This window comes from Lotus japonicus, chromosome 6, assembly GCF_012489685.1.
Source record: "Lotus japonicus ecotype B-129 chromosome 6, LjGifu_v1.2".
Taxonomy (NCBI): Eukaryota; Viridiplantae; Streptophyta; class Magnoliopsida; order Fabales; family Fabaceae; genus Lotus; species Lotus japonicus.
The window spans coordinates 19,333,374-19,348,194 of record NC_080046.1 but is presented as its reverse complement, the minus strand read 5'-3'; the positions used below and the strand labels follow the sequence as shown (position 1 = coordinate 19,348,194).

The following is a 14,821-nucleotide window of genomic DNA, read 5'->3' as shown; positions in this document are numbered from 1 at the left end:
AATATGACCTTTAACCCTTTTATTTTGAACACCCACTTGCAACCTATAGCAACCTTGTCCTTAGGTAGAAATGAAGCTTCCCAAGTCTGATTTGACTCCAGGGCAGATATCTCAGATTGGATGGCTTTCCTCCAACAATCACTTTTCACAGCTTCTGAATATGTGCTTGGTTCAGTTTGTGAGGACAAAGACATGACAAAAGAACCATAGTTAGCAGACAAATTATTGTAAGATATAACAGAAGACAATGGATACTTGATGCTAGATGAATTGTTAACAACATTAGAACTGCAATGATAATCCTTTAAATAATCAGGTGCCTTTCTTATTCTAGTGCTTCTTCTATTCATGGCTGGAAGGGGGGTGTGGTGATTAATGTCAGGCTGATTCAATCCATTTTCTGGTGAAAGGTTTTCAGGGACAGGATTTTCGACATTTTCAGGGATATGATTTTCGCTGGTTTCATCATTTGAGGGTGTTGGTTCCAAATGTGAAGCTTCAACAACAGGAGATAAATGAAGATCAGTATCATAATTGAAATGATCTTCCTCATGGATGGTGGGGATGTTAACTTCACTTTTATTGATCTGAGACTCTCTATAAGGAAACAAATGTTCATGAAAGACAACATCCCTTGATATAAACAACTCCCTAGTTTGAGTATTTAGCAAAACAAACCCCTTTGTCCCTGACTTAAAACCAAGAAAAACACACTTACAAGCTCTTGGTTCAAATTTCTTTCTGTTCACAGATGATGTATTGGCAAAGCATAATGACCCAAAGGTTCTCAAGTGTGAAAAATCTGGTTCACTTTTGAAAAGAACTTCATGTGGTGAAGAGTTATTTAAAACAGGTGTGGGAAGTAAATTTATAATGTATGCTGCATGTAGAACAGAATATGACCAATAAATGTTGGGAAAATTTGATTGTAACATGAGAGCTCTAGCTACATTCAATAGATGTCCATGCTTTCTTTCTACAATGCTGTTTTGCTGAGGAGTATTGACACATGATGTTTGATGTATAATACCTTTATTTGCATAGAATTCTGACATGAAGAACTCAGTTCCATTGTCACTTCTAATTATTTTTATACTAGTTGAAAACTGAGTATGTATCAAATTAACAAAATTCTGCAGAATTTTTGCTGTTTCAGATTTTTGTTTCAAAGGAAATATCCAAGTGTATCTAGAATGGTCATCCACAATTGTTAAGAAATACTTATGTCCATGAATAGATGGGATGGAAAATGGCCCCCATAAATCAACATGTATGAGATCAAAACAGTGAGCAGTATTGGAAACACTAACAGGAAATGGAAGTCTTTTTTGCTTTGCATAATGACAAATGTCACAAACATAGGATTTATCACTCTTCACATAGGAAAACTTGCATTTGATAATATCCATACACTTGTTTGAAACATGTCCTAATCTAAAATGCCAAAGAGTCTCATGATCACTTGAAATAAAACTAACAGCATTAGCAAGGTGGGCAGGTGATTTTAAAGGCCTGATGAATTGAAGGTTTTGTTGTGAAGGCACCCTGAGTATATAAAGTCTATCATGCACTCTAGCTGAACCAATCATCTTCAATGAATTCTTGTCCTGAATGTGGCAATGAGTGGAATCAAAAGTTAGAATGCAAGACAAATTACCAGTCAATTTAGCTATGGACAAAAGATTGCAAGAGAAACAAGGAATGTAAAGAACATCATGTATCACATGATTTTGATCCAAGAATATACTACCAGAATAATCTGCTGTTGCCTTATTTCCATTTGGCAACTGAACATGTATTGGCTTAATTTGATGAAAGGAGATAAAATGGGAAAGAGATGAGCTAATATGATCAGTAGCTCCACTATCAAGTATCCAAATGCTAAAAGGAAAAGAAAAAGAAGAGGATTTGTTACCAGAATGTGATGACTCTTTCTGAGCTGAGGATGTGGAAGGCACAACTGAAACCTGATTTGAAGCGTTGTTGTTGATTTTTGATTGTTGGAGTAAAGCCATTAATCCTTGATACTGCTCTGCAGTGAAGCCAGTTTGGTGACTTTGCACTTCATCCTTTGGACTTTCATCCTTTTCAACAACATCAGAATTAATATTTTGGTACACTGCATTGGCATAACCATGATCTTGATTCTGTTTTGTAGACTTAAGATGTGGTGGAGGACCATGTTTCTTATAACATGTATCCACAGTATGCCCAGGTATACCACAATATGACTGCATATTTTTATGCCCTTTCCTCGACCATAGCTCCCTTTTCCTGCTGCATTAAAACCAGAATTACGTGCATTGTTGTTTCTAAAATTTCTTCCTCCTCTTCCAGCTACTGCTAAGGCCTGTGAAAGAGTACCTTGTTCACCAAAAATCTGCCTTTCCTGCTGAACAACGAGAGAGAAAACTTTATTTAGAGCAGGTAAAGGATCCATCAAAAGAATCTGAGTCTTCACAGTGGAGTAATTGTCATTTAGTCCCCTCAGAAATTTAATGACTTGATCTTGGCTTTTATACATAGCATGGCTGGAAGTTGCACTGCATGTGCACTTGAAGGCACAAACACAAGCAGGTAGAGGGCGAAAAATGTCAAGCTCATCCCAAAGGGTCCTCAGTTGTGTAAAGTAATCTGTCACAGTCAGCTCTCCTTGCTTGAATGAAGAAATCATCTCTTGCAAATCTGCTACCCTAAGCATATCCCCTTGAGAAAATCTGTCCTTCAAGTCATTCCATATGGCAAAAGCAGTGTCCATCCATATCACACTCTGGTATATGGTTGGTGATAGAGATCTCAGAAGCCAAGAAACAACCATCATGTTGTTCCTTTCCCAAGCAGTGTAGAGAGAATTGATACGTGCAGGAGGTTGTATGGTCCCATCAACAAATCCTAATTTGTTTCTGGTTATCAAGCCCATCTTCATTGATCGTGACCATTGATGATAGTTGGGGCCTTCCAGAACAATGGAAGAAATAGAGAGATTAGGAACGTCAGAGGATTGCAAATAATAAGGAGAAGTTGGATCTTGAATTGGATCAGTCATATTGAATGTAGCTACCAGAGCTCTATTCAGAGCTCTGATACCATATCAAAAATATAAAACAAGGAAAAGAAGACAAAGGATTGAGTATATGAGATGAATTTGATTCATTCAAAACTACTGTTCAAAGATAGAAAACCACACATCTAAATACACTGCTCTACATAGAAAAGGAAGATGTGAGAGGATTCTAGAATAGAAGACAGCTGTACAAAATAACTAAGAGTTTATCAGAAAAGATCATTCCAGAATAAAGAATAGGAATAGACATAGTCATGTTGTTATGTTAACTTCCTTCTAGAAGCCTTGAGTCAGCTACTTCTTTTGATAGTTTACAAACTGCATGTCCCTACCCTTTCCCTCTCTACAAAGTTGTTCTTTTCTTCCATCCTTATTTCACTTGGTTTCTCTTTTCAACATAACAGAAGTATTCTTTTATCATTGTCTGTTATTATTATATTTCTGTCTTCCCTCCATCAATTGAGGAACTGAGAGAAGCAATCCCAAAACCCTTCTCATGTTTATTCTCAAACTTGTTCTTTTCTTCCATCCGTATTCCACTGGCTTCTCTTTTCAACATATAACTCATACATTCTTTTTTTCATTATTATTAACATTATTTTCTCTTTTCCCTCATTAATTGAGAAATTGAGAGTGGAAGCAATCCCAAAATTCAAATTACCTTCTTCTCATGTTTGTTCACAAAGTTGAATTTGGTCTTAACTGGGTGATAAGGAAGGAATTGCACCGTTTCACTCCAAGTGCAACTTTGGCTTTGAGTGCTTTTGAAGCTCTAACTCTTGATGGGAATTGCTTTTACCAAATGGACGTGCACATTCTTATTTTGTTGTTGTCTCATCATTTCTGTAGTATATTCAGGTAAGGTAAATTTCACTAACTTCAATGCTTCACACCTTATCAGTTATTTTTTCTTTTCAGACAATGTTATGAACTCAATGTCTTACTTGCTTTTTTGTTCAAGTGGAGGGGTTACATGGGGGTTCTAAAGTGAGAGGAGTGAACTTAGGAGGCTGGCTTGTTATTGAAGGTTGGATTAAGCCTTCACTGTTTGATGGCATTGCCAATGGAGACATGCTTGTGAGCCACTACAATTTTGTTTCCTCAATTTTTCTTTGAAATAGTGGATCCTTTTGGGGTTTCAGTGACTTATCTGGCTGATTCAATTGTTGACTTTTAAAAATGTAGGATGGGACGGAGGTGCAGTTGAAGTCGGTGACGTTGGAGAGGTATGTATCTGCAGAGAATGGTGGAGGAATGAATGTGACAGTTGACAGGGATGCCCCATCTTCATGGGAAACCTTCAGGGTAAGATGGCAATTGTAAATCAATGTTTTTCTGATTTGATTTAATTTGAAATCAGTCCAGTTGCTGAAAACAACACTTGATATCTACTTGTAATAATTTTGTTCCAGAATTATTCTATCCTAATTACTATATTTAACTATCTTTAAGTATTAGCTCCTCATTATTTCTTTTTTTATATACTTTCCTAAAAAACCTTTAACTAATATATAAACAACACCTAAGAGATGCTTCTTCTGATTCAAACAACTAACAAATCATTGTCATTGAAGATAAATTTTACCTTATCCAGTGAAACACTTCATTTTCTTTTCTTACTTGGTACTTGTCTATCAGCAGATAATAGTTTCAGTGCATTAGAGTAGACCAAAAGGATGAAATTCTAGTCTTACAAATTAATTTTATGAAATAATATAAGTAAAAAGTAAGTGATATGTTGTATTACATTCTACTCTTTTATCCCGTTTTCAGTGAATTTTAGGATGATATACTAGTAAGGCACGACTCTTTGGTGATAGTTGTTTTGGAGGAAATCAGACTAGCAGCCGTTATTTTAGATTTACTTAAGAGTTGCTTTCAGGCTCTCTAGTCCTGGTCTGTTCTAATACAAGAAAACTGTATGCTAGTGGCTGTAATTCTAGACTGGCAGTTGGCTGTAATTCTTGGCCAGCTGTATTTTTTCATTAACATCTCTCATATGCTATTATATCTTGGGACTTGGGAGGGTGAGAGTTTCATGTGTAGCTGAATAAATATGGTAAGAACCAGTAGCTTATTGGAACTTCAAACGTGATGATGGAATTGTATGATTTAAGTTGCTAGTGTCATGTGAGGAAATGTCCAAGTTATAATCAGAAATTGTCCTTTTTCCTGTTGTAGTTATGGAGAGTATCTGAATCAGAATTTCAATTCCGTACCTCTGGTGGCCAATTTCTTACATGTGATGGTGGAGGGTGCACTGTCTCTGCGACAGCAAAATCAGCTTCAACATTAGAGACATATGAAATTGAGCGCAATGAGAAAAGCAGGATTCACATCAAGACAAAAAACGGGGCGTATCTGCAGGTATTCATCCTTCTTGTTTCTGCTACACTGGAAGCCATTTGTTTACATGTAAAATATGATGATGTTCTTCTACTGGACTCTTTTATTGTAAAACCGCATGAGATATGTTTTTATGAAGAATCCACCATTTCAGGCTTTCTGTAAAATATAAGTCATTTGTCCACCATTTTCTTTAAGATGGCATGTCCATTTATTCTACCGCATAATATCATATTGGCATTAAACTTTTAACAGATTCATATGATTGATAAGACGACTGTTTATAGGCTACCACAGGTGGTCAGCTAACAGCAGACTATCCAGACACACCAGGATGGGATAACAATGCTGCCACCTTTGAAATGGTAATTGTAGCAAATTACTTACGTGGAGATTACCAGCTAGCAAATGGATATGGGCATGATCCCGCAAAAGATGTTCTTAAGGTAAACCATATGTTGTAAATATTCTCTACATCACGCCTTCGCTGAACATGATATTTTTTTCACAGAATTTATTCAGAGTGCGTGTTTGGAAAACCTCCTACAATTGTTTCTGAAGCCATAATCAATTTTGGGGAGAAGTTATGTGAGTAGCTTCTGGGTGCCAGAATTGATTATGAGGAAAGAAAGTTGATCCAAACTTGCTAATAGACTATCTTGTTGCAAATTTGTGGAGGCCAACTGTGTTTAAACATTTAGTGTTGACATTAGATTTTTTTTTCCAGTCACTGAAAGTAATTGTAGTGTTGTGCACATAGTTTTGTATAACATCACTTTTCCAACTTATCTATTTCGTTTATGCAACATATTTTCTAATGGAAACCATCACAAACAGAATACAAAATAACCAGATTGTGTTCCCAGTTTTATTGTTCACCTTTTTGTAACTGCAGAGACATAGAAATAGCTTTATCACTATAGAGGATTTCAAATTTCTAAATAAACATGGAATAAATACTGTGAGGATACCAGTTGGTTGGTGGATTGCTTTTGACCCTGATCCTCCAGATCCATTTATTGGAGGAAGTCTTGAAGCTCTAGATAATGCATTTTCATGGGCACAGTAGGTTTTACTTTTACGTACTATCTTCAATGTTTTGAACACGATTAAAACTTCATTTTTCCTTTAGACAACATGCCTAATTATTATGTTGCAGAGAATATGATACAAAATGCATAATTGACCTTCATGCTGCTCCTGGTTCCCAAAATGGAATGGAACATAGTGCCAGCAGAGATGGATTTACGGGCTGGCCGACTTCTCCGGATTTCATTTCAGAGTCATTACATGTTATTGAATTTTTGGTTTCTAGGTATGTTTCAAGTTTGCAAATATATATGTAGAAATTGTTCTTGTTATGTAATAAACAGCTTCCATGACCATGCACCCTGGAATATTGCTTTGGAGATAAAATATCATGCTTGTCGTAATTTCATCCTCTAAATATATTTAATTCAGCTCTTTTGCAGTAAGAAGATTATTGTTTAACACCCAAACACTTAATTTAGATTTATGAATGGTGTCCAAGTAGGATTTTCATGCAAAATTAGAAGGCATCATTCAGCTTTTGCTTCCTTTAAAATAATTCCCCCTTTTATAATTTTTTACTGTCCCATTTCTTTCTAGGGTAGTACACTAGTACTGTTATGAATTTCATCACAAAGAAAGAATAGTCGTTATTTTTTTCTCTCCTAAAGTTGCTTCCTACTATGAAGTGGCAATGGCCTTTTCTGTTGGATGCTATGAGCCTATTTTGATACAGACTTGTTGGAGTTTAGTGGAGCTTATCTACTAAAAATGCATTAGATAAGCTCCAGTAAGTTCTCTTTGGTTTGCATCCAAATGGGTTCTAGCAGATTGGAACAGCTTGACTCTGTCTCCGTATACGAGATTTTAGTCCCTTCTCTGGCTTTATGGTAAAGCAATGTGAATCTGTGTTTTGACCCTACTGAGTACTGAGTAAACATTCTCATTTGCAGATATGCAAGACATCCTGCGTTGCTGGGAATCGAGCTTTTGAATGAACCATCTGCTCCCGCAGTTCCATTAGATACTTTAATTTCATACTATAAACAGGGCTACCAAATTGTTCGGAAACACTCGTCATCAGCTTATGTGATAATCTGCCAGAGAATTGGCAATGCAGATCCTATGGAACTTTATCAAGCCAACATAGGATCTCACAACTTAGTTTTGGATTTACATTTCTACAATCTCTTTGACACATTTTTTGTTAATAAGAGCGCTGAGGATAACATACAGTACATATACAAAAGCAGGGAAGGTCAATTGCAGGCCTTGAACAATTCAAATGGTCCACTCGTTTTCATTGGTAAGGCAACTCCCCTTAATGTTTGTTTGTAGTGCATTGGATGCTTCACAATTTTAAACCAGTTATGATACTTTAGACACCCAAACAATACAGACACCCCCACATACACCCTATTTTTCTATCTACATACACCACATTTTTTCTCCATCTCTTTTTATCACATCACATTATATATCACATTCATTACTTCTCTCTCTTAACTTCCTTTCTCACTCTGGGTGTGTACCCAACATTTTCCTGACATGCATGAAATAATTTGGTGAAGTCTTCTTTTTATCTTAAGGTTGATATAACTTAAAAGCTTGTGCTTATTTCAGGAGAGTGGGTGAATGAGTGGAGTGTGACAAGCGGATCACAAAAAGATTATCAGGACTTTGGAAGGGCGCAGTTAGATGTCTACAATGAAGCTTCCTTTGGATGGTGTTATTGGACTATAAAAAATGACAGGGTGCATTGGGATTTTGAATGGAACATTAGGAACAACTATCTTCAATTAGGTAAACAATACAGATTTGGTGGAACACACACACTATTGCATATACATTTATGATATTTAAAAAAAAATGATGCCAGCTATTTATCTTTGCAGGCAACTCACCCAGCAAACAGAACTTTATCACTTTAGGATTGTTAGGAATAGCATTCACCTGGTTTTCTCTTCTTCCCTTTTTATGAAATTTCTTAAATGGCTGAAAGCATATTTGGTGTAGCTATATATATTTTTTTAATATACTTTGTTCACATTGTTGGAAATTATAGAATGCAATAAAGTTGGGTGTGTGCCAGTACCACTTCATATATATGTATGCACTCTCAACATGCAAAAGGCTCAATTTTCAGATCGGTATTTTATGCAAATAAGAGTGATAAGCTTGATATCCAAAGTTACATTCCATAAATCAATATGTAAGGTCTGATGTTCAAGAAATGGAATCAAATTATATTTCAGAACTTTGTTTTCAAAAGCATATCACAGAATTAAATTAAATCATTCATGAAATTAATTCCGGAATCCCCATATTAAGGGTACTTTTGAAATTTAAAACCTCTCGAGTGATGTGGTTAGTAAATGAGGTGGTGGAAATAGCAACACCCTCAACCGAACTGGTACTCACACGTTGGGAGGTACAGTGCTTTGAAGAACGGAAATTGAACACGACAAGATACTGGTACGGTCAAACCCCAGATTAAATAAATGGTTTATTTATTTAATTCTGTAATTTTAGCGCCGATTCCTATTTAATCTAATATCTATGTTTGAATTATTATTCATATTGGTTCTTTCTTTCAAAAAAAAAATTATTATTCCTATTGGTTAATTTTTGCCAAAATTAATAATAATTATTATCCGGCTACAACTTATGAGTAAAACTAGAGTTTTTAGTTTTTTGGTGTTAAAAAAATTAGAGGCTCTAATTTTACTCATAAGTTGGATATGCCCAGTGTAATAAAAGAAGATAATAAAGATTAGAGAGATATATTTGAGGTAGGGTCGTAGGGGTGTATCTAGGGAGGGGCAGGTAGGGGCCACGACCCCTACAAGAATTTAAAAAAGTTAACCGATTGTAGTTTTTTTTAGTCTTAGACTCCGGCCCTCGCAAAGTTTAATTCTCGTAAATTGATGAGTTTTGAATTTGTTTTTAAATTACATGTGAGGATAGAAATTTAGGAATCAGTGATACTCTTTATTAGTTCTTACAACGACGTTCTCAAAATATAAAATCCCCTCAATTTAGGGGTAATGGTCGTCATAAGAAATAAGATGGACATATGGAACATCATTATAGAATAAATATATTTTACTCTGCAATTGATTTGCAGAGATCTAAATTAAATAAAAGATTTAATATATATGCAACTTAAGTTATTTTTCTGAGATGGAAAAAAAGAACTTTTTGTTTCAACTAAAACTTATCATTCAGATGTTTCTGAATCATAATAATAACAATAATAATAATAGTAATAATAATAATAATAATAATAATTAGCTCGGCGTCATTGGGACCGTTGTGCCGGTGATTGACATCATTTGGAGCTTAGGCATATTGAGACTTAGTGTTGTTGGGATCGCGCCATGCCGGTGGTTGACACCAGTTAGAGGTATGTGGCGTATTGGTGTTGAGGTTGATTGCAATGTAAGTCTCACATTGCTAATGAAGGAGAAAAAAAATCAAAGAATGCATCTTGGAGAAGTCCCAAATTGCTTAGAATAGTGAAGAATAAGAGAGTCCAAGGCTTTATATAGGGATCTCAAGCTCCTTGTTTCAACACACCGAAACACCAAAGCAGTAGCACCTTAAAACACTTTAAGTTTATATTTGTGTTTTCTTTTTCTCTTATGCTCTTGTTTTAGCGTATTGTGAGATGTAGTTTAAATATTCACTTTGGAGAGTGTGAGTGTACTAGGGTCATGGGGTGATTGAGAGTAAAATCTATGTGTTGTAACAATTTTCACATAGTGTTTATTCTCTGGTTGTCGGTTTTGACAACGGTCGTGGTTTTTTCTTCGATTTTGGAGTTTCCATGTTATATTCTTGTGTTGCTGATTGCGCTCAATGTTTATTTTACTTCTTTAATTGTGTTATTTCCTAACAATTGGAACTCTATGTTGTTGGACCATCATGCCTGTGGTCGACTTTAGAGTTTAAGGTACAATGATAGTTTAGCTCAACGTGTGCTGGTGGTCAACGCCAGTTTGGAGCTTAGGCATGATGGTTAACCATATAATTTCTTTGGCTTTAAAGCATATAAGAGAAATTGGTATTTTAGCTAGGCATCATTAAGAATACTAAGAATACTATGTCGGTGGTCGACGTTAGATTGGAGCTGAGGCACAATTAGAATTTTGAGCTCGACGTCTTTGGGACCACTATGTCGGTGGTCGATGCCGAATTGGAGTTGAGGCCGACACAATTATAATGTTGAGCTCGGTGTCGTTGGGACAACTATGCCGGTGGTCAATGCCATATTGAAGCTGAGACACAATGATTTATAAAAATAGACAATTTCTTTGGCTTTACGACATTTGAGAGAAGTTGTTAGGACTGACAAAGAAAATAGAAGTATGGTTGTTGGATCACATTGACATGCTATTTTCTTGCTACACTCCACACTAATGACTAGTCAACAAAGTCGGTGACATTTCTGACCATGGAAGGTTTTGCATCAATGAAGGATATGATAATTGTCATATTGTTTGGCTTTTGTTAGACAGAGTCGTACTTAGATACTGCACCTGGAATTATGTGTTACCACATTTTAAGAAATTAGTCATAACCCGAGAGTTGTTTTTAAACATATTTTTTAAAAATAAAATCATACAATTGATTTTTCCCAAGTGGAAGAATGTCTGATTTATCTAACGTTTTCTGGGCTGCAATCAATTGTTATTTTGTTTGTGAAAAATTGGTTAATTCATAATTCTGACGAGGTGCATTGAGCTCTTTTATTAATTAAGTAATACTTTTTAATCTGGCCTGAGTAGCTGGTGTGGGTTAAAGTGTGTGTCGTAACCCTTGGCTCATAATGGGTAAAGACTAGGGTTATAAGTTATAACAAGTTTGACTAGGTCCCCTCTGCAGTCACTGAATCAAATACTAACAGCTCCACAACTCGCCTCATTGATAGCTGTGAAAGAGAATGTGAGATACAGAGAATTAACCCTAATCACTTGCAGTCGCTTAATTACTAAAGAATCTATGCAGCTTCTAAAGACATATGCAACAGGTATGCAACTTATCTTATTCTATTTGATGTTCTGCATTTCAAAAAGAAAATACTAAGCTCTTGGCCAATGAATCCTTCAGGATCAATCAAATGGAACGATTCACAGTGGGAGGAGGAACTGGAGGTGGAGGAGCCGCCACGAACCCTTTGAAAGTTTGCTCTGAGGTACGTAAGCTCCTGATCATTCTCTTCATGATGAAATTCCTTGCCATGATTTATTACACCAGTACCAACATCAACGGAACGCATCACGGTCAACGCTTCAAAGTCAGCATTTGAAGGCCTGCGGTTAACCGCATACCCAACCCTTCTCCCATTGCAATACATGGTCCACAGAGGCGTCGAAAATAGAGTAGTAGTAGAAGTAGTAGTAGTACTAGCACTCTCTAGCACGATCCTGAGCGTCCCTCCTCTCATTTCCTTCGCTAAAACGCTCGTTGGAATCGAAAGCTCTAAGAAGAGAATCGGGTCGGTAGAGTTAGCGTTGGCCTGGATACAGAAGCTGACTTTTCCCTTGCGGGATCCAAGAAGAGTGCCGGTGATAGTTGTGGAGGTCATGAGAGCCTCTCCCGAAACCATCATTGTTGATGGTTTGTGAAGACGCTTTTCATTGGCGTCTTGATTTTGTTCTTCTTGGAAGGTGCAAATATTGCAAGTGGGGATTAGAAGTTCCATGAGGGAACGAAGGAGCCGCCATGATCGAACTTGTTTCTGACAGTCCACTGTGGTCACGCTGCTGGTCATGCTTCTTCCACCAACCGTGGCGATGTAGGCCATGTGTTTTGCCGTAACTTGGTGTTAGATTTGTTTCTTGGTTGTTGTACTTCTTATGTGTGTGGTTCAGGGACCGCTTATATAGTGTTACCTGAGTGCTAGAAACAGCTAGATCATGATGCTATTACTCTTCTTTTCCAAGACTTTTTCAATAGAAATTAATTAGCTATATAAAGTATTTTTCTATTATGTACAGATCATATCACTGAATACTTGGCAAGTTGTGATTGTGAAAGATCAGTGGACTAGTTAAGGAAGATATTTTAACACATGCAAAATTGATAAATAATTCTTTTTTATATACTCACACCAATCCAATATAAATCACTGTTCAAAAAAAAAAATATATAAATCAGATCGATCGGTTGGTTGAGATTTGCTGAACTACTTTAAGAAAACCAAACCAAATCAAATCAATTAAGTTTAATTGGACCAGATTCTATTTTATCTCAAATTTTAACCAACCATTTGTCAACTCCGCTAAATGATGACCGTGGACTATATTACTTTATTGCTGTAATATGTTTTTAGTTCTAGAAATGTAGTAAGTCTGTAAGTGTTGCTTTTAGTCCCTAAAAAAACATTTTTTAGTTTTTATTCCTTGAAAATATGCATTATTATCTTTCCATTAGTTGCTATTATTTTTTTGCTTAGATGATACGGAGAATGGTGATTCACTCATCTTATATTGGTGTATAACAGATGATTTATGCATTTTATTTAATTTGTGATATGTTAAGCTTGATTATATTCTTTTGTGCATTATTTTGATGATTTGATTGAGTTCTTAATCCTTAAACATATTTGTGTTTTTAATGAAAAAGTGTTTAACATTTCATCTTTTTAGACCCTTTTCACCAAAACAGGTTGAATCTTTTTTTGAACATTAAAATAGGTTGAATCTAAAGGTACAGTGATCATAATGAGACAAACGATATGGCGTTGGAAATCTATCTCCACAAATTGGTCTTGCGAGGATCTGAAGCTGACTAACAAATTGAGCAAACTGAATATTGGGCTAGTCACTCCTATTGAGCTTGGACCTGTGAAGTGCTGAAGAAGGGCAGAAGTGACACGAATTTACTTATTGTTTTCCTTTAAATACAAATATTTTAGGCAGGTAATAACTTCTAAATACTTTTGGATACTTTTCACTTGTTTCAGGCAATCCTTATTTTTCATAGTTTCAGTTTTTTCCATTGCCTTTTATTATTTTGTGGCAATCTTAGAGTTTTAATCTTCATTTATAGGCAAACTTGAGGTCATGATCTTAATAATATTTACTTTTTTCTATTTAAGTTAAGATTTCATATGCCTCTATTTATTTATCATTAATCTTTTATACTACTAATTATTACTCTTTCCGTTCATTTTTAAGTGTCGTTTTAGAAGAAATTTTTTGTTCCTATTTAATTGTCGTTTTGATGTTTTAAGGTTCATCTTGTCAATTATACCCTTACTAGTAGGTGGAAATTAAATTCTCATTACATTAATTCAAAGTCTTGTCTAGTAAGTGGAAGTTAAATTCCAATGAAAGTACCCAAAAAAGCTTTCAAAGTTACATAGAAAAAGGTGTTAACATTTAAATTCTTTTTTCAAAGAAAAAGATTCATCAATTGAAGAGTTAAAATTCTATAAAAAAAATTAGTAACAAACATTAGAATTACCAATTGTCAAATAAAAGAATGGGAGGGAACTTAAATGTTTATTTCATTGGAATTGGAGGGAGGTTATAAATGTTTTTTCTATTAGGGAGGGAAGAATGATAAATGGTTTAATGATATGAGAGAGTGTGGAAAACTTTATAACTTCATGATTAGGATGTGAGAGGGCATAATGGGAAAAAGAACTCTAATAACCCACTATCTTGGTTGAAAAGCTTTTTGCTAGAATGACATTTAAAAAAGAACGCAGAGAGTAGTATATTTTCTTATAAAAAAAATTGGTATATTTACCACACAAGCGGTAATAAATTTAAAATATATATGAATTAATTTAATCTTTATATTTTATGTACCAATATATGTGCATTGCCGATACAAATATTTTAATTTATGTATTTAAATTCTAATTTTAGCTCTTTTGAATTGATTCACCAAATCTGTCATTGCTGTGCTCTTCAGATTTTTTTTAGTTTCTTCATTAGGGTTTAAACCTTGACTTATTCCTCATTTAATCCATTATAACTCTTGTGTCCCATAACTCATTCACTTAAGCTAACTCAGATGTCAACCCTTTTAGATACGTTTCCGGATTGAAATTTTTTTTTTTTTTTGAAATGCGTTTCCGGATTGGAACTTATCCATGTGGACACCGACAAAACAAATGCAATGCCTCTTTTTTTTTTTAGGTAAGCCAAAATTGATATATAAGGGAGTACTATGGGTACTCCAACCATTTACAAGCCCTGCTTTGTTACGTGGATTCCTTTTCTTTTTTATTTATGCACTTTTTTCTTCATTTTCTCTTTTAATTTTTTTTGGGTATATTTTGCTGCGCAAGTGGTTAAGCACGATGGATCAAATAATTGGGGTATCATTTCTTATTAATGCCTGGTTGATGAACTTGTTTTCTGC

The 14,821-nt window shown here is 35.2% G+C and overlaps 2 protein-coding genes across 4 annotated transcripts; one reads left to right on the top strand and one right to left on the bottom strand.

Annotated features, from left to right (window-relative positions):
• The first annotated feature begins 3,362 nt into the window (after positions 1-3,362).
• On the top strand, positions 3,363-8,603 carry LOC130722517 (probable glucan 1,3-beta-glucosidase A). Of its 3 annotated transcripts, none has more exons than XM_057573264.1 (10): positions 3,363-3,922; positions 4,026-4,141; positions 4,250-4,369; positions 5,246-5,431; positions 5,698-5,856; positions 6,306-6,475; positions 6,570-6,725; positions 7,393-7,745; positions 8,063-8,242; positions 8,335-8,603. In XM_057573264.1, the coding sequence occupies exons 1-10, from the start codon at positions 3,847-3,849 to the stop codon at positions 8,418-8,420; spliced, it is 1,602 nt and encodes a 533-aa protein (XP_057429247.1). In that variant the 5' UTR covers positions 3,363-3,846; the 3' UTR covers positions 8,421-8,603. The 3 variants fall into 3 exon arrangements, with proteins under 3 accessions (XP_057429247.1, XP_057429246.1, XP_057429248.1); XM_057573263.1 differs by having other exon boundaries at positions 8,319-8,603; XM_057573265.1 differs by having other exon boundaries at positions 3,363-3,927; positions 8,319-8,603.
• Positions 8,604-11,339: 2,736 nt separating this feature from the next.
• On the bottom strand, positions 11,340-12,312 carry LOC130723717 (protein MIZU-KUSSEI 1-like). Its single transcript, XM_057574842.1, has one exon. The coding sequence runs from the start codon at positions 12,246-12,248 to the stop codon at positions 11,481-11,483; it is 768 nt and encodes a 255-aa protein (XP_057430825.1). The 5' UTR covers positions 12,249-12,312; the 3' UTR covers positions 11,340-11,480.
• Positions 12,313-14,821: the final 2,509 nt, after the last annotated feature.